Below are 27,708 nucleotides of genomic sequence, written 5' to 3'. Positions count from 1 at the left end.
TGACCAGAGTATTAATAAACTGTCAGGGTCTGTCCTCTGACCAGAGTATTAATAAACTGTCAGGGTCTATCCTCTGACCAGAGTATTAATAAACTGTCAGGGTCTGTCCTCTGTCCAGAGTATTAATAAACTGTCAGGGTCTATCCTCTGACCAGAGTATTAATAAACTGTCAGGGTCTATCCTCTGACCAGAGTATTAATAAACTGTCAGGGTCTATCCTCTGACCAGAGTATTAATAAACTGTCAGGGTCTATCCTCTGACCAGAGTATTAATAAACTGTCAGGGTCTATCCTCTGTCCAGAGTATTAATAAACTGTCAGGGTCTATCCTCTGACCAGAGTATTAATAAACTGTCAGGGTCTGTCCTCTGTCCAGAGAATTAATACACTGTCAGGGTCTAGCCTGGGTCCAGAGTAACACTGACTACAGAGAAGACTACTGTTAGATGTATAGGGCCATTAACACTGACTACAGAGAAGACTACTGTTAGATGTATAGGGCCATTAACACTGACTACAGAGAAGACTACTGTTAGATGTATAGGGCCATTAAGACTGACTACAGAGAAGACTACTGTTAGATGTATAGGGCCATTAAGACTGACTACAGAGAAGACTACTGTTAGATATATTGGGCCATTAAGACTGACTACAAAGAAGACTACTGTTAGATATATAGGGCCATTAAGACTGACTACAAAGAAGACTACTGTTAGATATATTGGGCCATTAAGACTGACTACGATGGCTGGCAGACTCCTCTGATCCAGCTTAGCCTAGTGACGGGCCTCTCACACCCCACTCTCCTAGAGGACAACTGCATCAAGTCTATTGCACAAATCAAGCCTTTAGGAGCTCCTGACACAATAATCATTATCCTGGCTTCACTGACAGCACTTGACATAATGGTGTTGTTAAGATGCATATAACAGTGTGAAATATTTGAAATGTACCCTGGGTTGTTATTACTGTAACTGCTATGACAGGTGTTGTGTATTGTTTGAGACAGATTTGTATGGGCCTGTTCCAGTATTACTGTGTTACGGTAAATACACACGGATAATTTTTTTTTTCAAAAATACAATAAAAAAGAGACCAGACTTGTTATACCTGACGCGATGTTCCAACAAACTGACGGTGAGCTAGACATTGAGGGGAAGAGAGAGAAAGGAGGGGGGAGGACTAAAGGGAGGAAAAATGAAGAGAGAGATAATACTAGAAAGAAAGAGTCTGAGAAAAGAGAGATGTGAGGAAGTTAGAGGGAGATACATAGGAAGGGTGATGACGAGGGAGAAAGAGAGAGGATATAGAGATGGAGAAAGAGGGAGGGATAGAGAGATGGAGAAAGAGGGAGGAATAGAGAGATGGAGAAAGAGGGAGGAATAGAGAGATGGAGAAAGAGAGAGGATATAGAGAGATGGAGAAAGAGAGAGGATATAGAGAGATGGAGAAAGAGGGAGGATATAGAGAGATGGAGAAAGAGAGAGGATATAGAGAGATGGAGAAAGAGAGAGGATATAGAGATGGAGAAAGAGGGAGGAATAGAGAGATGGAGAAAGAGGGAGGAATAGAGAGATGGAGAAAGAGGGAGGAATAGAGAGATGGAGAAAGAGAGAGGAATAGAGAGATGGAGAAAGAGAGAGGATATAGAGAGATGGAGAAAGAGGGAGGATATAGAGAGATGGAGAAAGAGAGAGGATATAGAGAGATGGAGAAAGAGGGAGGAATAGAGAGATGGAGAAAGAGAGAGGATATAGAGAGATGGAGAAAGAGAGAGGATATAGAGAGATGGAGAAAGAGGGAGGAATAGAGAGATGGAGAAAGAGGGAGGATATAGAGAGATGGAGAAAGAGGGAGGGATAGAGAGATGGAGAAAGAGGGAGGGATAGAGAGATGGAGAAAGAGGGAGGAATAGAGAGATGGAGAAAGAGGGAGGAATAGAGAGATGGAGAAAGAGGGAGGAATAGAGAGATGGAGAAAGAGAGAGGATATAGAGAGATGGAGAAAGAGGGAGGATATAGAGAGATGGAGAAAGAGAGAGGATATAGAGAGATGGAGAAAGAGGGAGGAATAGAGAGATGGAGAAAGAGAGAGGATATAGAGAGATGGAGAAAGAGAGAGGATATAGAGAGATGGAGAAAGAGGGAGGAATAGAGAGATGGAGAAAGAGGGAGGATATAGAGAGATGGAGAAAGAGGGAGGGATAGAGAGATGGAGAAAGAGGGAGGGATAGAGAGATGGAGAAAGAGGGAGGGATAAATTGATAGAGGGGGACATACGGGTAGCAATGGATGAGGGACTGGCAACGCTGGTAAAGACTCACCTGGATCAGCGAGAGGTCCTCCAGATTGAGTCTGAACAGGTGGTTTCTGAAAGGAAAAGAGACAGGGAGGAGAGATGAAGGTATAATCTTCTCTAAAAATACACAATCTGAAAAAAGAGAAGTGGACAGGAGACCATTTCCAAAAATATCTCTGGGTTATTTTACTCCCATATTGGATATTTCTTCAAGCTCATCAAACCTTTGATGAATCATACCTATCTTTCTGGGTCACTCCAAAGGGCCTGTTCAGATGTAACCACATACAGTATAGGAACATTTGATTACTATTTTACTGCCAGTCCGAAAGTAGTTATATCTTTGTGGTTTTGAATAGAATTCAAGTCTAAATTGAACAGAATAAAGGTTATATACTTTACAAATTTCCTGTAGACACAGATGCAGTGGTGGAAAAAGTACCCAATTGTCATACTTAAGTAAAAGTAAAGATACCTTAATAGAAAATGACTCAAGTAAAAGTCACCCAGTAAAATACTACTTGAGTAAAATTTTTAAAGTATTTGGTTTTAAATATACTTAAGTATCAAAGTAAATGTAATTGCTAAAATATATTTTTGTTTCAAAAGCAAAAGTACAAGCATCATTTATTAAAAATTCCCTATATTAAGCAAAGCAGACGGCACAATTTTCTTGTTTTAACATTTACAGATGGCCAGGGGCACACTCCAACACTGAGACATCATTTACAAACAAAGCATTTGTGTTTAATGAGTCCACCAGATCAGAGGCAGTAGGGATGACCAGGGATGTTCTGTGTTTAATGAGTCCACCAGATCAGATGCAGTAGGGATGACCAGGGATGTTCTCTGTTTAATGAGTCCGCCAGATCAGAGGCAGTAGGGATGACCAGGGATGTTCTCTGTTTAGTGAGTTCACCAGATCAGAGGCAGTAGGGATGACCAGGGATGTTCTCTGTTTAGTGAGTCCTCCAGATCAGAGGCAGTAGGGATGACCAGGGATTTTCTCTGTTTAGTGAGTCCACCAGATCAGAGGCAGTAGGGATGACCAGGGATGTTCTCTGTTTAGTGAGTCCACCAGATCAGAGGCAGTAGGGATGACCAGGGATGTTCTCTGTTTAGTGAGTTCTCCAGATCAGAGGCTGTAGGGATGACCAGGGATGTTCTCTGTTTAGTGAGTCCACCAGATCAGAGGCTGTAGGGATGACCAGGGATTTTCTCTTTAAGTGTGTGAATTAGACACTTTACCTGTCCTGCTATGCATTCAAAATGTAATGAGTACTTTTGGGTGTCAGGGAAAATGTATGGAATAAAGAGTACATTATTTTCTTCAGGAAAGTAAAATAGTCATCACAAATGTAAATAGTAAAGTAAAGTACAGATACCCCAAAAAACGACTTAAGTAGTACTTTAAAGTATTTTTACTTATGTACTTTACACCACTGCACAGATGTAGGATCAGTTCACTCTTTCCAAAGTCCAACCTCAACCGTTAGTGGAGAAAATGCTAAACTGATCTTGAATCAGTGTCTAGGGGTCACCTCCAGACAAACACATCCCTGAGTGAATTTCTGTTTTTCTGTCTGAACAGACCATAGGACCTAAGGCTGTGTGTGTGTGCGTGTGCATGGGCCCACATTCATGTGTGTGTGTGTGTGTGTGTGTGTGTGTGTGTGTGTGTGTGTGTGTGTGTGTGTGTGTGTGTGTGTGTGTGTGTGTGTGTGTGTGTGTGTGTGTGTGTGTGTGTGTGTGTGTGTGTGTGTGTGTGTATCAGAGAGTCCAACGGGGAAACTTCACTTGAATAAGGCTCTTGCCTTAGGCTCTTTTGAATGGTTACATTTAGATTGTAAGCCAACTAGCAAAACAAATTGTCTGGCCTTTTAAACTTTCCACAAAACAGTATAAGCTAAAGAGTGGTCTGTAGAATGAGTAGGCCTGTTCTTTTATGACCATAGGCTTCAGTTTGATTAAATAAGTTCAGCATTATAGCACAAGACTCATCATCATAGCAGCTTTATTATTCATATTAATATCATTATTTAGCAGAGTGACGTTTAATGTTAAGGCTGTTTAATTTATTTTTATTTTATATATATTTTAAATTTTTACCCCTTTTTCTCCCCGATGACAATCTTGTCTCATCGCTGCAACTCCCCAACGGGATCGGAAGGGGCAAAGGTCGAGTCATGCGTCCTCTGAAACATGACCCGCCAAGCCGTGCTTCTTAACACACGTCTGCTTAACCTGGAAGCCAACTGTACCAATATGTCAGAGGAAACACGGTTCAACTGACTAATGACGACCGATGCTCTAGTGACTCCTTCAGTTGAACGGTGTTTCCTCTGACATATTGGTACAGTTGGCTTCCAGGTTAAGCAGACGTGTGTTAAGAAGCACGGCTTGGCGGGTCATGTTTCAGAGGACGCATGACTCGACCTTTGCCCCTTCCGATCCCGGAAGGGGCAAGGAGTCACTAGAGAATGATTGGCCAATTAAGCCCTCCCCCAGCCAAACCCTCCCCAAACCCGGACAACGCTGGGCCAGTTGTACACTGCCCTATGGGATTCCCGATCACGGCCAGTTGTGATAGTTGTGAACATTTTAAAAACTGTGATTTTCAAACACTATGAGGTTCGCGGTGATGTGGGGAGGAAGAAAGCGCCCTCAGTTGGGCTAGAAACTCATTGCAGGTGTTGAAAATGACTATTTTAAAAAAATAACTTTTAATACTACCCTATGAGAGATTTTTTCTGAACTTCTGATCTTTTTAGATCACAGATCACAAAGAAATGTGCTGTTTTCACATATGTAGACACTGGTTTGGTCCTGGAGATTATAAAAAGTGGTGGAATTGCCCTTTAATTCATGTCAAGAAAGTAAATCATATAGGCATCTATTCTGTAATGTTATACTCCCACTGAAACCTCGACAGGAGCACCCATAGGCACACACACACAAACCCAAGCCTATCCATCTTCTAAAGAGTGGCTACAGAATTTCACAGGGCAGGCTGTGGTCTAAGACCCCTTTTACACTATATTAACATCTACAATCGATCTGCCGCCATTATAACTCAGTCCTCTCTCTGGCCATCAGGTCACAGACAGACCCTCTCTGTCTAACTCTATTTGACATTTAGACATTTAATGTGAACATTTAACATCGACACCGGAAGTTCTAAGACAATTCAATGCGACTCCTCTAATGTTAAAGGTCTTGAATTAAACCAACTGGATCCAAAATACAGACTTATTGGACTCATGGAAACTTCCAGTCAGACTGATCCAACACACAGAGAATATAGAGCCCATTCAGTCAGACAGAGTAGGCCTTGTCCCAAATCAACGCTTAGACTCCTGGACAATCTTCAACAATCCCCTCTCAGCCAGACAGAGTAGGTCTTGTCCCAAATCAAACCCTAGACTCCTAGACAATCTTCAACGATCCCTCTCAGCCAGACAGAGTAGGTCTTGTCCCAAATCAAACCTTAGACTCCTAGACTATCTTCAACGATCCCTCTCAGCCAGACAGAGTAGGTCTTGTCCCAAATCAAACCCTAGACTCCTAGACTATCTTCAACGATCCCTCTCAGCCAGACAGAATAGGTCTTGTCCCAAATCAAACCCTAGACTCCTAGACAATCTTCAACAATCCCTCTCAGTCAGACAAATAGGTCCGATCCCAAATCAACCCCTAGTCACAATCACTTATTCTAGATCACCTATCACTGAGCCTATTTAGGTTGACAGAGTAGTCCAAGTCTCAAATCATCCCCTAGCCCCTTAGCCTAGATTTTTCTAGATCCCTCTCACTGAGCCTATTTAGGTTGACAGAGTAGGCCAAGTCCCAAATCAACCCCTAACCCCTTAGCCTAGATGCTTCTAGATCCCTCTCACTGAGCCTATTTAGGTTGACAGAGGTCTTGTTCCAAATCAACCCCTGGCCCATTGGCTGTGGACACCTCTCCTAGATCTCTATCACTAAGCCTGAGCCCTCTCATCTAGAGAAAGAGAAACAAGGCTAGTCCAGACCACACCAGGTACAGACAGGACCACCCTTTAGCCCCTGGGTCAGACTAGAGTCTGAGAGGGAAGGATAAAAGCTCCACTCTCCCAGTGTTTTATAATAGTCAGGGTGAAATGAAATCACTCTCCCAGTGTTTATAATAGTCAGGGACAAATGAAATCACTCTCCCAGTGTTTATAATAGTCAGGGTCAAATGAAATCACTCTCCCAGTGTTTTATAATAGTCAGGGTCAAATGAAATCACTCTCCCAGTGTTTTATAATAGTCAGGGTCAAATGAAATCACTCTCCCAGTGTTTATAATAGTCAGGGACAAATGAAATCACTCTCCCAGTGTTTTATAATAGTCAGGGTCAAATGAAATCACTCTCCCAGTGTTTATAATAGTCAGGGTCAAATGAAATCACTCTCCCAGTGTTTATAATAGTCAGGGACAAATGAAATCCCTCTCCCAGTGTTTATAATAGTCAGGGACAAATGAAATCACTCTCCCAGTGTTTATAATGGTCAGGGACAAATGTAATCACTCTCCCAGTGTTTTATAATATTCAGGGTCAAATGAAATCACTCTCCCAGTGTTTTATAATAGTCAGGGTCAAATGAAATCACTCTCCCAGTGTTTATAATAGTCAGGGTCAAATGAAATCACTCTCCCAGTGTTTATAATAGTCAGGGACAAATGAAATCCCTCTCCAGTGTTTATAATAGTCAGGGACAAATGAAATCACTCTCCCAGTGTTTATAATGGTCAGGGACAAATGTAATCACTCTCCCAGTGTTTTATAATATTCAGGGTCAAATGAAATCACTCTCCCAGTGTTTTATAATAGTCAGGGTCAAATGAAATCACTCTCCCAGTGTTTTATAATAGTCAGGGTGAAATGAAATCCCTCTCCCAGTGTTTATAATAGTCAGGGTCAAATGAAATCACTCTCCCAGTGTTTTATAATAGTCAGGGTCAAATGAAATCACTCTCCCAGTGTTTATAATAGTCAGGGACAAATGAAATCACTCTCCCAGTGTTTATAATAGTCAGGGTCAAATGAAATCACTCTCCCAGTGTTTATAATAGTCAGGGACAAATGAAATCACTCTCCCAGTGTTTTATAATAGTCAGGGTGAAATGAAATCACTCTCCCAGTGTTTTATAATAGTCAGGGTCAAATGAAATCACTCTCCCAGTGTTTATAATAGTCAGGGACAAATGAAATTACTCTCCCAGTGTTTATAATAGTCAGGGACAAATGAAATCACTCTCCCAGTGTTTATAATGGTCAGGGACAAATGTAATCACTCTCCCAGTGTTTTATAATATTCAGGGCCAAATGAAATCACTCTCCCAGTGTTTTATAATAGTCAGGGTCAAATGAAATCACTCTCCCAGTGTTTTATAATAGTCAGGGTGATATCAAATCACTCTCCCAGTGTTTTATAATAGTCCGGGTGAAATGAAATCACTCTCCCAGTGTTTTATAATAGTCAGGGTGAAATGAAATCACTCTCCCAGTGTTTTATAATAGTCAGGGACAAATGAAATCACTCTCCCAGTGTTTATAATAGTCAGGGTCAAATGAAATCACTCTCCCAGTGTTTATAATAGTCAGGGACAAATGAAATCACTCTCCCAGTGTTTTATAATAGTCAGGGTGAAATGAAATCACTCTCCCAGTGTTTTATAATAGTCAGGGTCAAATGAAATCACTCTCCCAGTGTTTATAATAGTCAGGGACAAATGACATCACTCTCCCAGTGTTTATAATAGTCAGGGACAAATGAAATCACTCTCCCAGTGTTTATAATGGTCAGGGACAAATGTAATCACTCTCCCAGTGTTTTATAATATTCAGGGCCAAATGAAATCACTCTCCCAGTGTTTTATAATAGTCAGAGTCAAATGAAATCACTCTCCCAGTGTTTTATAATAGTCAGGGTGAAATGAAATCACTCTCCCAGTGTTTATAATAGTCAGGGTCAAATGAAATCACTCTCCCAGTGTTTTATAATAGTCAGGGTGATATCAAATCACTCTCCCAGTGTTTTATAATAGTCCGGGTGAAATGAAATCACTCTCCCAGTGTTTTATAATAGTCAGGGTGAAATGAAATCACTCTCCCAGTGTTTTATAATAGTCAGGGTCAAATGAAATCACTCTCCCAGTGTTTTATAATAGTCAGGGTCAAATGACATCACTCTCCCAGTGTTTTATAATAGTCAGGGTCAAATGAAATCACTCTCCCAGTGTTTTATAATAGTCTGGGTGAAATGAAATCCCTCTCCCAGTGTTTTATAATAGTCAGGGTGAAATGAAATCACTCTCCCAGTGTTTTATAATATTCAGGGCCAAATGAAATCACTCACCTTGGAAAAGTTCTCAACATATATTTGTGGCTTGAACAAAAGTTTCACCTAGCCCAGTTAAAGTTCCACCTAGCCCAGTATAAGTTCCACCTAGCCCAGTAAAAGTTCCACCTAGACCAGTAAAAGTTCTACCTAGCCCAGTATAAGTTCCACATAGCCCAGTATAAGTTCCACCTAGCCCAGTAAAAGTGCCACCTAGCCCAGTAAGAGTTCCACCTAACCCAGTAAGAGTTCCACCTAACCCAGTAAGAGTTCCACCTAACCCAGTATAAGTTCCACCTAGCCCAGTAAAAGTTCCACCTAGCCCAGTAAAAGTTCCACCTAGCCCAGTAAAAGTTCCACCTAGACCAGTTTTGCTTGCATGCATGCAGAACTCACTCTTTTTCTATCTTTCTCTCTCTCTTACACAGACTCTCTCTCTCCACGTTTACTCAATCATCTTCTCCTTATCTGTCAATCCCTGCAAGTATTCCCAACTCCTCCATTTCCTTGTATCCATCTGCATTACATTCATTTATTCCCCCAGCGCTGCGTCTCTGTCTTGGTCCTCCAGCTCTCTGTTTCCTCAGCTATCTACTAAACTCTGGAGAGAACAGCTTATATTGACAACCAAGGTCATTAGCAGGATTGGGATACACACACACACACACACACACACACACACACACACACACACACACACACACACACACACACACACACACACACACACACACACACACACACACACACACACACACACACACACACGAGAGTTCATCTAAGCCCAATCTCAGCTGGTCAGAGACCACTTCTGAGAAACGCTGAGCTGAATTAAAGGTGATGTGCTTGACAGAAACAATGAACTTCACTGGAGAACAGCTAGAAAATCACTACTCAATCAGAGGATTTTCAAAAGGTGTCATCAATCATGAGAGAGAGGGATAGCAAGAGAAAAAGCCAGAGAGAGAGAGAGAGAGAGAGAGAGAGATCAGAGAGAGAGAGAGAGAGAGAGAGAGGGGACCGGGGGGGGAAATATAATACCTGGCTCCAACTATCAGTTCGTTCTGGCTGGGGTCAAAGGTTAGCTGAGAGTAATCCACCGTGCCCTCAGCCCGGAACCTGTGAATCCACGGCTCCATATCTGCCAATCAAAGTAGAGAAAGATACACATTAGCCAATCAAATCGGAGAAAAAAAGAGCAGATCGAAGAGGGTGGATAAAGAGAAATGCTTAGCCAATAGCCACAGTATATAATAAAGTGTTGTAGGCCTATATTGTGTTGTCTTTGTGAGTATTGTTCGGTATTGTGATGGTGTCAAATAACACGTGTTCTTCTATGAACACTAATGTTGTCTGGTGCTGTTTACGTCTCCTCTCTTATGAACACTAATGTTGTCTGGTGCTGTTTACGTCTCCTCTCTTATGAACACTAATGTTGTCTTGTGCTGTTTACGTCTCCTCTCTTATGAACACTAATGTTGTCTTGTGCTGTTTACATCTCCTCTCTTAGAAAAGAGGTTCAAACCTGTTACAATGAAGCTTCTGTTGGAATGACGTTCCTGTTGGAATGAAGTTCCTGTTAGAATGAAGTTCCTGTTAGAATGAAGTTCCTGTTAGAATGAAGTTCCTGTTAGAATGAAGTTCCTGTTAGAATGAAGTTCCTGTTAGAATGAAGCTTCTGTTGGAATGACGTTCCTGTTAGAATGACGTTCCTGTTAGAATGAAGATTAAGTGAAGAAACATAAACAGTTTAGCACGTACTTCTGTTCTGAGAGTCTTACAATGAGCCCTAATGTACCCCATATCCCGAATGTCTCCAGACAGCTGTAGTATTTAGTGAAGTATGTCAGGTTAAAAGCCTAGCTCAAGGGTAAAGCAGTACAGTTTCCCACCTGGGCTTTCAACCACACGCCTTACACTCCATTTACTTAATCATTACTGTAGCTAGAACTAATGCATACTGTACATGGAGTGTGTGAGGGGCGAAGGTTAGGTTCTGTGTGTGTGTGTGTGTGTGTGTGTGTGTGTGTGTGTGTGTGTGTGTGTGTGTGTGTGTGTGTGTGTGTGTGTGTGTGTGTGTGTGTGAGACTGTTACTTGACAATATTGTATTCTAATAATCCTGTTACTAGACAATATTGTATTCTAATAATCCTGTTACTAGACAATATTGTACTCTAATAATCCTGTTACTAGACAATATTGTACTCTAATAATCCTTGTCTGAAACTGCTAGCAATATTTATTGTGTTACATCGAAGTATCTTCAAGTGCTGGTGTTAGTGTGGCTCTGGGATTTCAAAACACTTTTCATGGTAGAGAGTTAAACCATTTACTGTTGCTGATATTATGTTAAATCCTGATTTGTGTATACCGTACCAGTACGTTATCTGAAATTTCAGAGAGCTCTTCTGTAGACCTAACATTAATGGAGTACAGCTACGGTTAGAGTCAAAAACGTTATCTGTCAAAAAAATGCAAAACACCTGAAACCAACAGTCTAACCTGAACTGCATCAAACCACCAACCAGCTGACTTCTGTCAAGCTGCGGCTTTCAGCCCAATACAACAGGGACTTACTGACCGCCTGCCCGAGTCACTGCTAGTAGCTACGTACTAAACAAATACAGCACTGAATCAACCTCCTTGTCAAACTGTAGGAGTATAGAGCACTACCATAGCACATCAACATCACCTAACAGGATGGAACTGAATCAACCTCCTTGTCAAACTGTAGGAGTATAGAGCACTACTATAGCACATCAACATCACCTAACAGGATGGAACTGAATCAACCTCCTTGTCAAACTGTAGGAGTATAGAGCACTACCATAGCACATCAACATCACCTAACAGGATGGAACTGAATCAACCTCCTTGTCAAACTGTAGGAGTATAGAGCACTACCATAGCACATCAACATCACCTAACAGGATGGAACTGAATCAACCTCCTTGTCAAACTGTAGGAGTATAGAGCACTACCATAGCACATCAACATCACCTAACAGGATGGAATCACTGTTAACAAAGTTGTTTCTTTCTTCATCCATTCTTCAGGGTTCTACGTATTAATGAGAATAAGAACAAGTTAAACTGGGAGGAGGAAATGTTAAACTCGCAGACCCAGAGCTAATACATTTTCATTAGCCTTGGTGAAATAAATATCGGAGAGAGATCACAACATATTCCGCCCTGAGATTCGGCTGTGGGTAATGGCAGGTTCCACTCTAATTCCACAAGGGGACGGAGTTTGGGATGCGCCTCTGGTGCCGCCGGCAGGCTCATTTTTTATTTCGTGGGGAAGCTCTAGAGCATACAAATGTGGAAGCGACACCCTCGAGGGAAACCAAGGCTTCAGTTACCCAGCGTTTCCCCCATAAATCAGCTGTGGTCCCACCAGGGTATAGCCCCACTCAGGTCCCTCAGAGGGGAGAGGGAAGGGGAATGCACAGAGGGGTTTAAGTGGATACAACATTCACAACTGAGGATTTATGTTTTAAGACGAGGCGAAGGGCTCATAAACATTCATAAGCCCTGATAAGCATTCATAAGCCAGAGCTGATGTATTACCCTGGGATATGAGATCTAATGAGAAACAAAAGACTAATGTTAGATGATGACAGGACATTATTTATTACTTTGTTTGGGCTGAGAAAGGGGTATGGGTAGAACACTGTTAGATTACTGAGAAGTTGTAGACCACTAGGGAGAACAATATAACTATTGAAAGCTAAGTAGAACACTGGTAGGATCTATAGAAAACTGAGTGTTCTTGGTAGAATCACATTGAGTGATTTGGTGGATTACCTCAGGGCTTTAATATAACGTTGGTGTTTTGTACGGCTCTAGTGGAGAAGCAATAGCTTTAATTTCGGTAGGAACACGATATGAACCTCAACTGAACCCTGACCTTGTCCTTTATAAAAGGAACCAAGGGGATTTATAAAACTTCTTCAATAAACATCCCCCTTTCCCTCCTCCCCACTTCTACCCCCCTTCCCTCCTCCCCACTTCTACCCCCCTTTCCCTCCTCCCCACTTCTACCCCCCTTTCCCTCCTCCCCACTTCTACCCCCCCTTTCCCTCCTCCCCACTTCTATCCCCCTTTCCCTCCTCCCCACTTCTACCCCCCCTTTCCCTCCTCCCCACTTCTACCCCCTTTCCCTCCTCCCCACTTCTACCCCCCTTTCCCTCCTCCCCACTTCTATCCCCCTTTCCCTCCTCCCCACTTCTACCCCCCTTTCCCTCCTCCCCACTTCTACCCCCCTTTCCCTCCTCCCCCACTTCTACCCCCCTTTCCCTCCTCCCCACTTCTACCCCCCTTTCCCTCCTCCCCACTTCTACCCCCCTTTCCCTCCTCCCCACTTCTACCCCCCTTTCCCTCCTCCCCACTTCTACCCCCCCTTTCCCTCCTCCCCACTTCTATCCCCCCTTTCCCTCCTCCCCACTTCTACCCCCCTTTCCCTCCTCCCCACTTCTACCCCCCTTTCCCTCCTCCCCACTTCTACCCCCCTTTCCCTCCTCCCCACTTCTACCCCCCTTTCCCTCCTCCCCACTTCTATCCCCCTTTCCCTCCTCCCCACTTCTACCCCCCTTTCCCTCCTCCCCACTTCTACCCCCCTTTCCCTCCTCCCCACTTCTATCCAACCTTTCCCCTCCTCCCCACTTCAAGCCCCCTTTGCATTTTTTCCTTCTCCATCACTCTTTCCTGGTTTGTTGGTCAGGGTTCAGACACAGGGTGGTTGACACACTATGACAAAAATGACAGACTATCTAAATATGAACCCCCCCCCCCCCCCCCAGCTCCAGAGACGAGGGCAGTCTTCAGTCTCAGAGAGCTCAAACTGTATAAAGAACAGCCTGACCTGACACAATAGACACATGTGGAACCGACTGGGACTAGAATACCGAAGGTCTCTAGGAGTAAATGGGGGGTAATTGAGGATTTAAATTGAGTGCCTATATATTACGTATAAATGCAGGCTGTCAAAACGTGTCCAACTGGAGAAAATAGGGGGTTTTTGCTCTCCCTTGCGGTAAAACTAAAATATGAAATTGCAACTATTTTGGGAAGATGGATTGAGAATAAAACCTTAAAATAAAGTTCAAATAAACACCTGTTCAATGTCAGAATGAAAACTGTCAAAATTAGGTTCAGGTTAACCAACCCGGAGGTGAGGTCGTGTGGTCAGGAGAAACCTTCTGACCATTAGCGATAATATATTATTAGGAACAGGAGGTTTTCTTGACCACATTTCACAATCAGGGCAAACTCCTGGTCCTTGATATAGTAAGAATTTAAACACAGAGGTCCACGTTGACCAGAACTGGTGGAACCTTCTGAGTCCTTGGAGGGTTTTCCCTGAAGAGTTATTATAGGAAGTCAAAACAAGCATCTAAAATCACAGTGGAGCTGAGCAAAGGCCTCAGGTCAGAGGGTGAATTAAACCAGAGAAACTACTACATAGCCGCAAATAAGTGTGCAATAAAATATTTAAATGGAACATGGACTTTAGAGCGAAACCCTTTAAGGGAAGAAAAAAAGGAACATTTAACAAGATGACTTAATGGCCTCTGTGTGTCACAGAGGAAAAATAAATAAATCACTAACTTAAAGATGCACAATGCAGAAATCACTCCGCCATTTCTTGGTTGCTAAATTTCTAATAGTTCACCTAATTTGAGTTTATGTGACAAAAGAAGCAAGTATAATCTTTCTACTATCTAAACCGCTGTGTGAAATATATTTTACATAGTAAAACATATTGCATTTTCAGCTGTTTGAAGCTGGTGTACAAAACCGAATGGTAAAAGACGCAAAACATGAATGGGAAGTATAGAAATAATGTACATAGAACAGCTCTACCGCTGCTTACACTTGCTTTCAATGAGAATGACACATCTATAACTCAAGTTTTATGTGAAATTTGGTCGGGTTGCCCAAAAAGTGACATAGTGCAGCTTGAAGACTTAAAGAAAAACACATGAAAGGGATTTACTACAGGGACAAATGAGAGAGATGTAGTACACAAAGTAAAGGCTACGTGGACTATATTTAATTTCCTGCGTTGGGTATTAAAATGCCACATTGTGAGAAGTGTGGTCATAAATAGAATACACTGATGCTTAAGAATGTAGCCAGTTGGACGCGCAGTGGACTTAGTGGGCTGTAAAAATTATTCGCCATGGACCAATTAAACCGTCTTGGTCTCCAATCGGTGATGTGACAGATAGTTGTAATGAACCTGATATGATTATTTGTTTATGTTCTCTTCAAGATACTCCCTAACTCTAAAACTAAGTGCTAACCCTAACCCTAAACCTAAACCTAACCCTAACCCTAAACCTAAACCCTAACCCCTAACACTAACCTTCACTCTAACCATAACCCGTAACCCTAACCCAAACCTAACTCCTAACCCTTAACCTAAATATAACGCTTACCCTAATTCTAACCCTAAACCTAACCCCTAAGCTTAAAATAACCTTTGTCCTCATGGGGATGTGTGGAAATGTCCCCACAAGGGAGACTTTCCCTTGTTTTACTATCCTTGTGGGGACTTTGGGGGATTTTAGGTCTCCACAAGGATAGAAAAACCAACCACCACACACGCACAAACACACACTAACTCTCTAATGATGTGTTATTCTGTGAGGAGTGTTAAAAGTGAAGGTCAATACACCACTGTTAAAGAGACATGTCTTCTCAGATTCTCCTAGACCAGACCTTGTGTCTGGCATGGTGATGACATGACTGTTAACTGACTTGTTTAACCCTTGTGTGGTGTTCATGTGTTTGTTATTCACCCAATGTTCGCGGGTCTGATGAACCCACAACATTATTGGGTTTTTAAAACAATACAGCCATAACAATTTATGTAAAAATACTTAATACTTCGATGTTGACTTATATCAATTACAAGCAATATAGACAGCATACATGGTTAATATTTGCCATTTACCTGGTAGATCACATTTAGCAATAAAATATCTATTCGTTTTTTTTATAAAATGGGATTTTTGTAAACAAAAATCTACTATAATCAAGACATGGTTGGAGAAAAATCATGTTTATCTTGAACAAATATAAATGAAACCAGGTTTGTAAACAGTATCGATGTTTATTGCTTTGAACTGAACAAATTGGAAGGACAAATTTTACATACAGTATTTTATGGAAATGACAAATTAATTAAATGAAAGCCGGTCTACACAACACGAGGGATAGCGTTTTACTGTGTGTGTTACGCTCGTCGTTTGAATGAGGAGACCAAGGTGCGGCGTGGTAGGCGTACATCATTCATTTTAATAAAGAACACCAACAAAAATAGAAAAAGCAAAAACCGAACGTAACGTTCTGCAGGGCTAGACAGCACAATGCAAAAACAAGATCCCACAATCTCAGGTGGGAAAAAGGGCTGCCTAAGTATGATCCCCATTCAGAGACAACGAGAAACAGCTGCCTCTGATTGGGAACCATACTAGGCCAACAAAGAAATATAAACATAGATTTGCCCAACCAAGTCACACCCTGACCTAACCAAATAGAGAATAAAACAGACTCTCTAAGGTCAGGGCGTGACAGTGTGTATGTGTTGCAAATGTACTTCTTGCATTTGATGCAAGTATACTGTGTCTTCCTGTCCTTGTTGGGTCCACACACATTACAGCACTTCTTCTTGTTGCTGGAATCTAGAATGATGAAAACACTGAGTTCAGGAAATTTACTAACATCTCACTCACTCACATATATAGTTACAACAGGCCAAGGTAGGAGAGTTAGACACACACACACACCTGCAACAACATCACTCACACTTACTTCCGGTATTGGAGTTGTTGGTTCTGTGGGTCGGGTGCATGGGGGAGGAGCATTCTCTTCCTGAATCCTCCTCACGATGGCTGCAGAAGCTGGGGTCCTTGGGATATATTGGCTTCTCTGGATTTGAGGTCTTACCAATGTCTTGCCCAGCTCCTCGAGTAAGAGCCGTCTCCTCTAGAGCTTCCCTCTGTTCCAATCTGGGTTCAGCGCCATCCAGATGACAAACGCGTTGTACGCTGAGATGTCCAACATGTTGAAGAATATCACAAGTGGCCAGCGTAGGGTTCATCTTTTGCAGCTGTAGCCAGACACCAGCTTGTCTAAATTGTGCACCCCTCCTTTTGAGGCATTGTAATCCATTATGATTTCTGGTTTTTGATGTTCCCAGCCACAGATTCTCCCATCCTTATGCAGCGTACTCATGAGTACCACATTTCTGCCTTTCTTTGGCACGTAGGACACTAGGGACATGTCGGCCGTGAACACAAACTTAGAGGAAATGATAGACCTGTTCCGTGTATTCAACAGCTGAGCTAGGAGCTCTGGTTTGTTTTTTCGTACAGTTCCTACCATTGTCAGCTTCCTCTTGAGGAGCTCCTGTCCCAGCTTGTGTGAAGTAAAAAAGTTATAGCATGTGATGTTGTGGGCACCAAGTCCCTGTGTCACGTCCAGGACAACCTGCATCCCTTGGTTCTTCTCAGAGGCTCCTCTATCTGGCTTCCCCGTAAACACTTGCAAGTTCCAGGCATATGATGAAGCAGCAAAATATTATATATTTTGCGAGTACAGACGGTATGTACTGCCTGATGGGGCAGCGTCCCCTAGATAGCATTAGCTGCTCATCAACACTAACATTTGACCCAGGGTTGTAAAACAGGGGAAGGCGGTCCACCCACTTGTCCTAAACTGACCTGATTACAGCTAGCTTTGTCTCTCTGTCGCCGAGCTGGTCTTGTATCTCGGCTATCTAAGCGGTTAATCCTGGAAATAATGTGGAAGTTTTCCAGAGACATTGTTGCACTGAACAGTTCTCTACCAGTTTCTGCATCCCACAGGGATTCTGTGGATTCCCCATTGTATCTGAAAACACCAGCAAGGATAAGAACCCCAAAGTATGCATGTAAATGAGTTTGGTCCAGCTCCTTCCATCTCTCTCCAAAAACACGCCTTCCCTCCAAATTAGTGCAGTCCAGAATGATTTTCTGGATGGTGTCTGGGATGAACAGTTCAAAAGAAGATTATGTCCTGCACATGCGTCGGCCTTGGTTGCATCCTTACAACATTGGTAGCCATGCAGGGTGGCTCATTCCTTGGGCAAGAAGCTGGTTGCTGATGGGATGGTCCTGGGGCTGGCTGCTGACTGGCTGGTCCTGGGGCTGGCTGCTGACTGGCTGGTCCTGGGCCTGGCAGCTGACTGGCTGGTCCTGGGGCTGGCTGCTGACTGGCTGGTCCTGGGGCTGGCTGCTGACTGGCTGGTCCTGGGGCTGGCAGCTGACTGGCTGGTCCTGGGGCTGGCTGCTGACTGGCTGGTCCTGGGCCTGGCAGCTGACTGGCTGGTCCTGGGGCTGGCTGCTGACTGGCTGGTCCTGGGGCTGGCTGCTGACTGGCTGGTCCTGGGGCTGGCTGAGGGTCAATCTCATCCTCTTCTTCCAACTTACTGTCAGTTGACAGAGACATGACCTGTCATTCGGAAAATTCTTCATCTTCCAAAGTGGAAGACACTCCTTCCACAGTAGTTTCTCTTTCTGCAAAAATTATTTCTAAGGCCCTCTGAGCAGAGATTATTTTTGCCATACTGATTGATTGTGGTAAGGAGCCACACATGCAAAGCTATATGTTGTGTCCCTCCCCCAATTTGGAAAAATACAGCATTTTTTACAATGAATTGAAATAATGTATTGTAATAACATTGTGCAGGTTCCCGCAAGACATTGTGTAGTTTCACACACTACAAAGGGTTATGAGTGCGAGAAAAGCGGGAGACAGGCAGACAGGCAGGGAGAAAGACAGGTTCTTGTTGCTATGTTGAAACAGCAGGTCCAGGGAGGAGGAAGACAGAGTGAAGGCACACAACAAACCTTCTTGTTTCATTTTTACTTGTTTTCACCTACACACACACTTTCCCACACTTTTTCCAGTGGACCCGAACACCACATATGTAATATAAATGTGTAGGGAGTGCACAGTGTGCCCAAAATGGAAATGTGTTATTTTACATGTTCTTCACAGAAAATGAGCCAAGGTCAATGAGTCTCAGGAGGAAAAAAAATGTCATAGTATAATTTTTATTTTGGTAAACATTGAAAAGGGGTCCCACAGACTTAATAATATGTGACTTGTTTCAGGAAACTAGGCATATGTCGCACAGGAGAGCCATCTGAACCTAAACCTAAACAAAATGTGTTTTTTGGCAGAAATGCCTTCTAGAACATATTAACTTTCATGTGCCTTAATAACAACATTGTATGCCATCTGTAATACAAATAAAATGGTTAAATTATAAGCCTAGTTGGTTTATCCACAGAACAAGTAAGCATCCTTCCCGCTAGCCATGATTGGTTGAGATAATGAGTGGGCTGGGCATGCCAAGTAAGATAGCTAAGCAGATTGAGAAACACCTATTCAAACTATGTGTAACCATGGCATCCGTGACGTAGAGGGAGAAGCGTACATCCATGTATACAGGTAAAATAGTCTAGCTAGCTACATTTTTCAGATATTACAGGTTTCAGGTTTCAGAAAGTCATTTTCATTTCAAGGTAAAAACTCTCTGAATTTACAAACAGACAATCTGACAACTCTCTGAGTTTACGGACGGGGCTATAGTTTAAGAGGGTGTGGTGTGAACGATGCTGAATGGGAAAATTCTAAGGCCATTTTCACAAAAGTCGATCAACATTCAAAGCAGAATTACTTTCCCATTGTTCCTCCACTGTAGTGTATGATATACCATTTTCTATACTTTTATCCAATGTAAAAAACACAATTTTACATTTGGTACATAAGACCGAATGGAGCCGGTCAGTCATATATGTCTCTAGGTTAGGGCTGCTGATTAACTGTAACATCCACAATATGAATGAACTGTGCTTAGAACGTCTTCTCAGATGGAGGATTAACTTCTGTTAAGTCTGACTTGATTTTTAAGGTTCATTGCAGAATCAGAAGTTCTATAATTAGTTATAAGTTCAAAATTCTGTCCGTCAGTTTTGAGCTGTTTGGTTTCAAATCCTACTCATCTATAAAAGGCTTTTCTTAGAAAGAAAACTGCAATCAAAGGAAGGGACAACGTATATAATTCAGCCTTTAAAAATATCACCAGGGAGTGTTGCTGTACAGTAGCAGTTAGTTTGGCTGAGCAAAATGAAAACCACCACCCTTTTGGGATAAGTCTTTCATGTTTGTTAGAGTCCCTGCTCTGAGCAACCCACAGGCACCAGATGCTTCAGGGCCAAGCAGAACCGTAGAGGCTCTGAGCAACCCAATGTTATTAGATACTGCCCAATGATACTAGATACTGCCAAGTGATACTGCCCAATGTTACAAAACTCAGAAAAAAAAGAAACGTCCTCTCACTTTCAACTGCATTTATTTTCAGAAAACTTAACATGTGTAAATATTTGTATGAACATAACAAGATTCAACAACTGAGACATAAACTGAACAATTTCCACAGACATGTGATTAACAGAAATTGAATAATGTGTCCCTGAACAAAGGGGGGATCAAAATCAAAAGTAACAGTCAGTATCTGGTGTGGCCACCAGCTGCATTAACCTGTCTGGGCTAGGGGGCAGTATTTTCACGGCCGGATGAAAAATGTACCCAATTTAAACAGGTTACTACTCTGGCCCAGAAACTAGAATACGCATATTATAGAAAACACTCTGAAGTTTCTAAAACTGTTTGAATTGTGTCTGTGAGTATAACAGAACTCATATGGCAGGCAGAAACCTGAGAAAACTCCAAGCAGGAAGTGGAAAGTCTGAGAGTCTGAGAATTGTAGTTCTTCTTTTGATTCTCTATCGAAACTACAGTGTCTGTGGGGGCCGTTTCACTTCCTAAGGCTTCCATTGGCTGTCTAAAGCCTTCAGAAAGTGGTTTGAGCATGTTCCTGTCACTGGGCAGATAATAGGGGCTCAGTTACTGAGTGGTCTGCCTGGCAACAAAGCGATTGGATATGCTCGGTCCCACGAGCACGCCCCTCCTTCTTTTTCATCTTGAATGAATATGCTATTGTCCGGTTGGAATATTATCGCAATTTTATGTTAAAAATACCATAAAGATTGATTTTAAACAGCGTTTGACATGCTTCTAAGTACGGTAATGGAACATTTTGACTTTTTGTCTCTCGTTCCGCGCTCGCACGTTATGCCTTTGGATAAGTGATCTGTACGCACGAACAAAACGGAGGTATTTGTACATAAATATGGATTATTTCTTGTGGAAGTAGCAGTCCTGGGAGTTCATTCTGACGAAGATCAGCAAAGGTAAGACAATATTTCTAATACTAATTCTGAGTTTAGGTTGCCCCGTTCTTGGCGGGTGTCTGATTAGCTCACCGTGATGGCTGAGCTATGTACTCAGAATATTGAAAAATGTGCTTTCTCTGTAAAGCTATTTTAAAATCTGACACAGCGGTTGCATCCAGGGGTAGTCTATCTATAATTCTGAAAATAATTGTTATATATTTTGTCAACGTTTATGATGAGGATTTTTGTAAATTGATGTGCACATTTACCGGACGTTTTGGTGTGAATACATTTTCTGAACATCACTCGCCAATGTAAAATGCAGTTTTTGGATAGAAATATGAACTTTATCGAACAAAACATACATGTATTGTGTAACATAATGTCCTAGGAGTGTCATCTGATGAAGATCGTCAAAGGTTAGTGCTTCATTTAGCTGTGTTTTGTGTTTTATTGACACATGTCCTTGCTTGGAAAATGGCTGCGTGATTATTTTTGTCTATGTACTCTCCTAACATAATCTAATGTTTTGCTTTCGCTGTAAAGCCTTTTTGAAATCGGACAATGTGGTTAGATTAACGAGAAGTTTATCTTTAAAATGGTGTAAAATAGTTGTATCTTTGAGAAAGTTGAATTATGACATTTTGTTGTTTTTTAATTTTCCGCCCTGATATTTCACTGCCTGTGTCCCGCAGGTGGGACGTTAGTGTCCCACCTAGCCCATAGAAGTTAAGTACTGCAATGCATCTCCTCCTCATGGACTGCACCAGATTTGCCAGTTCTTGCTGTGAGATGTTACCCCACTCTTCCGCCAAGGCACCTGCAAGTTCCCGGACATTTTTTGGGGGAATGGCCCTAGCCCTCACCCTCCGATCCAACAGGTCCCAGACGTGCTCAATGGGATTGAGATCCGGGGTCTTCGCTGGCCATGGCAGAACACTGATATTCCTGTCTTGCAGGAAATCACGCAGAGAATGAGCAGTATGGCTGGTGGCATTGTCATGCTGGAGGGTCATGTCAGCATGAGCCTGCAGGAAGGGTACCACATGAGAGAGGAGGATGTCTTCCCTGTAACAGATAGCGTTGAGATTGCCAGAAATGATAACAAGCTCAGTCTGATGATGCTGTGACACACCGCCCCAGACCATGACGGACCCTTCACCTCCAAATCGACCCCGCTCCAGAGTACAGGCCTCGATGTAATGCTCATTCCTTCGACGATAAACGCGAATCCCACCATCACCCTTGGTGAGACAAAACCACGACTCGTCATTGAAGAGCACTTTTTGCCAGTCCTGTCTGGTCCAGCAACGGTGGGTTTGTGCCCATAGCGGAGATGTCTGGTGAGGACCTGCCTTACAACAGGCCTACAAGCCCTCAGTCCAGCCTCTCTCAGCCTATTGCGGACAGTCTGAGCACTGATGGATGGATTGTGCGTTCCTGGTGTAACTCTGGCAGTTGTTGTTGCCATCCTGTACCTGTCCCGCAAGTGTAATGTTCGGATGTACCGATCCTGTGCAGGTGTTGTTACACGTGGTCTGCCACTGCGAGGACAATCAGCTGTCCATCCTGTCTCCCTGTAGCGCTGTCTTAGGCATCTCACAGTACAGAAATTGCAATTGAATGCCCTAGCCACTTCTACAGTCCTCATGCCTCCTTTCAGCATGCCTAAGGCACGTTCACGCAGATGAGCAGGGTCCCTGGGCATTTTTCTTTTTGTGTTTTTCAGAGTCAGTAGAAAGGCCTCTTTAGTGTCATAAGATTTCATAACTGTGACCAAAATTGACTACCGTCTGTAAGCTGTTAGTGTCTTAACGACTGTTCCACAGGTGCATGTTCATTAATTGTTTATGGTTCATTGAACAAGCATGGGAAACAGTGTTTAACCTCTCTGGCCTACTCAACAGCCAGGTGAATCTCGTGGCGCGTTATTCAAATACCTTAGAAATGCTATTACTTCAATTTCTCAAACATATGACTATTTTACACCATTTTAAAGACAAGACTCTCGTTAATCTTACCACACTGTCCGATTTCAAAAAGGCTTTACAACGAAAGCAAAACATTAGATTATGTCAGCAGAGTACCCAGCCATAAATAATCAGACACCCATTTTTCAAGCTAGCATATAATGTCACATAAACCCAAACCACAGCTAAATGCAGCACTAACCTTTGATGATCTTCATCAGATGACAATCTTAGGACATTATGTTATACAATACATGCATGTCTGTTCAATCAAGTTCATATTTATATCAAAAAACAGCTTTTTACATTAGCAGGTGACTAGCATGTGACTAGCATTCCCACCAAACACTTCCGGTGAATTTACTAAATTACTCACGATAAAGGTTCACAAAAAACATAACAATTATTTTAAGAATTATAGATACAGAACTCCTCTATGCACTCGATATGTCCGATTTTAAAATAGCTTTTCGGTGAAAGCACATTTTGCAATATTCTAAGTAGATAGCCCGGCGTCACAGGGCTAGCTATTTAGACACCCAGCAAGTTTAGCACTCACCAAAGTCAGATTTACTATAAGAAAAATGTTATTACCTTTGCTGTTCTTCGTCAGAATGCACTCCCAGGACTTCTACTTCAATAACAAATGTTGGTTTGGTCACAAATAATCCATTGTTATATCCAAATAGCGGCGTTTTGTTCGTGCGTTCAAGACACTATCCGAAAGGGTAAATAAGGGTGAAGAGCACGACGCATTTTGTGACAAAAAAATTCTAAATATTCCATTACCGTACTTCGAAGCATGTCAACCGCTGTTTAAAATAAATTTTTATGCCATTTTTCTCGTAAAAAAGCGATAATATTCCGACCGGGAAATCGTTTTTTATTACAAAGAGAGCGAAAGTAAAAGCATGGGATCCCCTCATGCACGAGCCTCAGTCTGATGGCCCTCTGATAGAGCACTTGCCAAAAGCGCTAGTGTGTTTCAGCCTGGGCCTGGAATTACGTCATTCAGCTTTTTCCCGGGTTCTGAGAGCCTATGGGAGCCGTAGGAAGTGTCACGTCATGCCAGAGATCCCCTGTTTTTGTTAGAGATGATCAAGGAGGGCAAGAAATGGTCAGACAGGCCACTTCCTGTAAGGAATCTTCTCAGGTTTTTGCCTGCCATATGAGTTCTGTTATACTCACAAACACCATTCAAACAGTTTTAGAAACTTTAGGGTGTTTTCTATCCAAAACCAATAATTATATGCATATTCTAGTTACTGGGCAGGAGTAGTAACCAGATTAAATCGGGTACGTTTTTTTATCCGGCCGTGCAAATACTGCCCCCTATCCCCAACAGGTTAAAGCCTTTACAATAAAGATCTGTGAAGTTATTTAGATTTTTACAAATGATCTTTGAAATACAGGGATCTGAAAAAAGGGACGTTTCTTTATTTTAAAGTTTGTTTTATTCGCTGCTTTAGCACACTCTGCCAACCCGGATGTCCTAGCCGTGTCGGAAACCTGGCTTAGGAAGTCCACCAAAAACTCTGAAATCTTCATCCCGAACTACAACGTTTTCAGACAAGATAGAACGGCCAAAGGGGGCGGTGTTGCAATCTACTGTGAGATAGCCTGCAGAGTTCTGTCCTACTATCCAGGTCTGTACCCAAACAATTTGAACTTCTACTTTTAAAAATCCATCTCTCTAAAAACAAGTCTCTTACCGTTGCCGCCTGCTATAGACAACCCTCGGCCCCCAGCTGTGCTCTGGACACCATATGTGAACTGATTGCCCCCATCTATCTTCAGAGCTCGTGCTACTAGGTGACCTAAACTGGGACATGCTTAACACCCCAGCCATCCTACAATCCAAGCTTGATGCCCTCAATCTCACACAAATTATTAATGAACCCACCAGGTACCACCCCAAAGCCGTAAACACTGGCACCATCATAGATATCATCCTAACAAACTTGCCCTCTAAATACACCTCTGCTGTTTTCAACCAAGATCTCAGTGATCACTGCCTCATTGCCTGCATCCGTAATGGGTCAGCGGTCAAACGACCTCCACTCATCACTGTCAAACGCTCCCTGAAACATTTCAGCTAGCAAGCCTTTCTAATCGACCTGGCCCTGGTATCCTGGAAGGATATAGACCTCATCCCGTCAGTAGAGGATGCCTGGTTATTTAAAAAAAACGCCTTCCTCACCATCTTAAATAAGCATGCCCCATTCAAGAAATTTAGAACCAGGAACAGATATAGCCCTTGGTTCTCCCCAGACCTGACTGCCCTTAACCAACACAAAAACATCCTGTGGCGTTCTGCATTACCATCGAACAGCCCCCGTGATATGCAACTTTTCAGGGAAGTTAGAAACCAATATACACAGGCAGTTAGAAAAGCCAAGGCTAGCTTTTTCAAGCAGAAATTTGCTTCCTGCAACACAAATTCAAAAAAGTTCTGGGACATTGTAAAGTCCATGGAGAATAAGAACACCTCCTCCCAACTGCCCACTGCACTGAGGATAGGAAACTCTGTCACCACCGATAAACCCACTATAATTGAGAATTTCAATAAGCATTTTTCTACGGCTGGCCATGCGTTCTACCTGGCTACCCCTACTGCAGTCAACAGCACTGCATCCCCCACAGCTACTCGCCCAAGCCTTCCCCATTTCTCCTTCTCCCAAATGCATTCAGCTGATGTTCTGAAAGAGCTGCAAAATCTGGACCCATACAAATCAGCCGGGCTAGACAATCTGGACCCTTTCTTTCTAAAATTATCTGCCGAAATTATTGCAACCCCTATTACTAGTCTGTTCAACCTCTCTTTCATGTCGTCTGAGATTCCCATAGATTGAAAAGCAGCTGCTATCATCCCCCTCTTCAAAGGAGGGGACACTCTTGACCCAAATTGCTACAGACCTAAATCCATCCTACCCTGCCTTTCTAAGGTCTTCGAAAGCCAAGTCAACAAACAGATTACCGACCATTTCGAATCCCACCGCACCTTCTCCGCTATGCAATCTGGTTTCAGAGCTGGTCATGGGTGCACCTCAGCCACGCTCAAGGTCCTAAACGATATCGTAACCGCCATCGATAAGAAACAATACTGTGCTGCCGTATTCATTGACCTGGCCAAAGCTTTCGACTCTGTCAATCACCACATCCTCATCGGCAGACTCAATAGCCTTGGTTTCTCAAATGATTGCATCACCTGGTTCACCAACTACTTCCCTGATAGAGTTCAGTGTGTCAAATCAGAGGGCCTGTTGTCCGGACCTCTGGCAGTCTCTATGGGGGTGCCACAGGGTTCAGTTCTTGGGCCAACTCTTTTCTCTGTATACATCAATGATGTCGCTCTTGCTGCTGGTGAGTCTCTGATACACCTCTACGCAGACGACACCATTCTGTATACTTCTGGTCCTTCTTTGGACACTGTGTTAACAACCCTCCAGACAAGCTTCAATGCCATACAACTCTCCTTCCGTGGCCTCCAACTGCTCCTAAATACAAGTAAAACTAAATGCATGCTCTTCAACCGATCGCTGCCTGCACCTGCCCGCCTGTCCAGCATCACTACTCTGGACGTTTCTGACTTAGAATATGTGGACAACTACAAATACCTAGGTGTCTGGTTAGACTGTAAACTCTCCTTCCAGACTCACATCAAGCATCTCCAATCCAAAGTTAAATCTAGAATTGGCTTCCTATTTTGCAACAAAGCATCCTTCACTCATGCTGCCAAACATACCCTCGTAAAACTGACCATCCTACCGATCCTCGATTTCGGCGATGCCATTTACAAAATAGCCTCCAATACCCTACTCAACAAACTGGAGGCAGTCTATCACAGTGCCATCCGTTTTGTCCCCAAAGCCCCATATACTACCTACCACTGCGACCTGTACGCTCTCGTTGGCTGGCCTTCGCTTCATAATCGTCGCCAAACCCACTGGCTCCAGGTCATCTACAAGACCCTGCTAGGTAAAGTCCCCCCTTATCTCCGCTCACTGGTCACCATAGCAGCACCCACCTGTAGCACGCGCTCCAGCAGGTATATCTCTCTGGTCACCCCCAAAGCTAATTCCTCCTTTGGCCGTCTCTCCTTCCAGTTCTCTGCTGCCAATGACTGGAACGAACTACAAAAATCTCTGAAACTGGAAACACTTATCTCCCTCACTAGCTTTAAGCACCAGCTGTCAGAGCAGCTCACAGATTACTGCACCTGTACATAGCCCATCTATAATTTAGCCCAAACAACTCCCTCTTCCCCTACTGTATTTATTTATTTAATTTATTTTGCTCCTTTGCACACCATTATTTCTATTTCTACTTTGCACTTTCTTCCACTGCAAATCTACCATTCCAGTGTTTTACTTGCTATATTGTATTTACTTTGCGACCATGGCCTTTTTTGCCTTTACCTCCCTTATCTCACCTCATTTGCTCACATTGTATATAGACTTATTTTTCTACTGTATTATTGACTGTATGTTTGTTTTACTCCATGTGTAACTCTGTGTTGTTGTATGTTGTCAAACTGCTTTGCTTTATCTTGGCCAGGTCGCAATTGTAAACGAGAACTTGTTTTTCAACTTGCCTACCTGGTTAAATAAAGGTAAAACAATTAAAAAATATATATATATAAATGCTTGCTGAACATAGATAGAGAGGGGGAAGAGGGGATGAGGTAGAGGATGGGATGGGATAGAGGAGAAGAGGGGACGGGGTAGAGGAGAAGTGGGGACGAGGTAGAGGGGACGGGGTAGAGGAGAAGAGGGGACGGG

General features: G+C 42.8%; 1 protein-coding gene across 4 annotated transcripts in view; it reads right to left on the bottom strand.

Moving 5' to 3' along the window:
• LOC115195373 (semaphorin-5A-like) overlaps window positions 1-27,708 on the bottom strand; it is a 268,434-nt gene that overhangs the window by 179,294 nt on the left and 61,432 nt on the right. For all 4 annotated transcript variants that reach the window (XR_003878683.1, XR_003878682.1, XM_029755169.1 and 1 more), the window contains exons 3-4: window positions 9,706-9,805; window positions 2,325-2,370 (exon numbers count right to left, since the gene is read on the bottom strand). Coding sequence is in view for 2 of the 4 variants with exons in the window: in XM_029755169.1 (XP_029611029.1) it covers window positions 2,325-2,370; window positions 9,706-9,805 (146 nt within the window). In the remaining 2 variants the exon portion in view is untranslated. The remainder of the gene's footprint in view (window positions 1-2,324; window positions 2,371-9,705; window positions 9,806-27,708) is intronic.

Source organism: Salmo trutta, chromosome 6 (genome assembly GCF_901001165.1).
Source record: "Salmo trutta chromosome 6, fSalTru1.1, whole genome shotgun sequence".
Lineage (NCBI taxonomy): Eukaryota > Metazoa > Chordata > Actinopteri > Salmoniformes > Salmonidae > Salmo > Salmo trutta.
The sequence above is the reverse complement of the archived record's forward strand: the minus strand, read 5'-3'. Positions and strand labels throughout refer to the sequence as shown.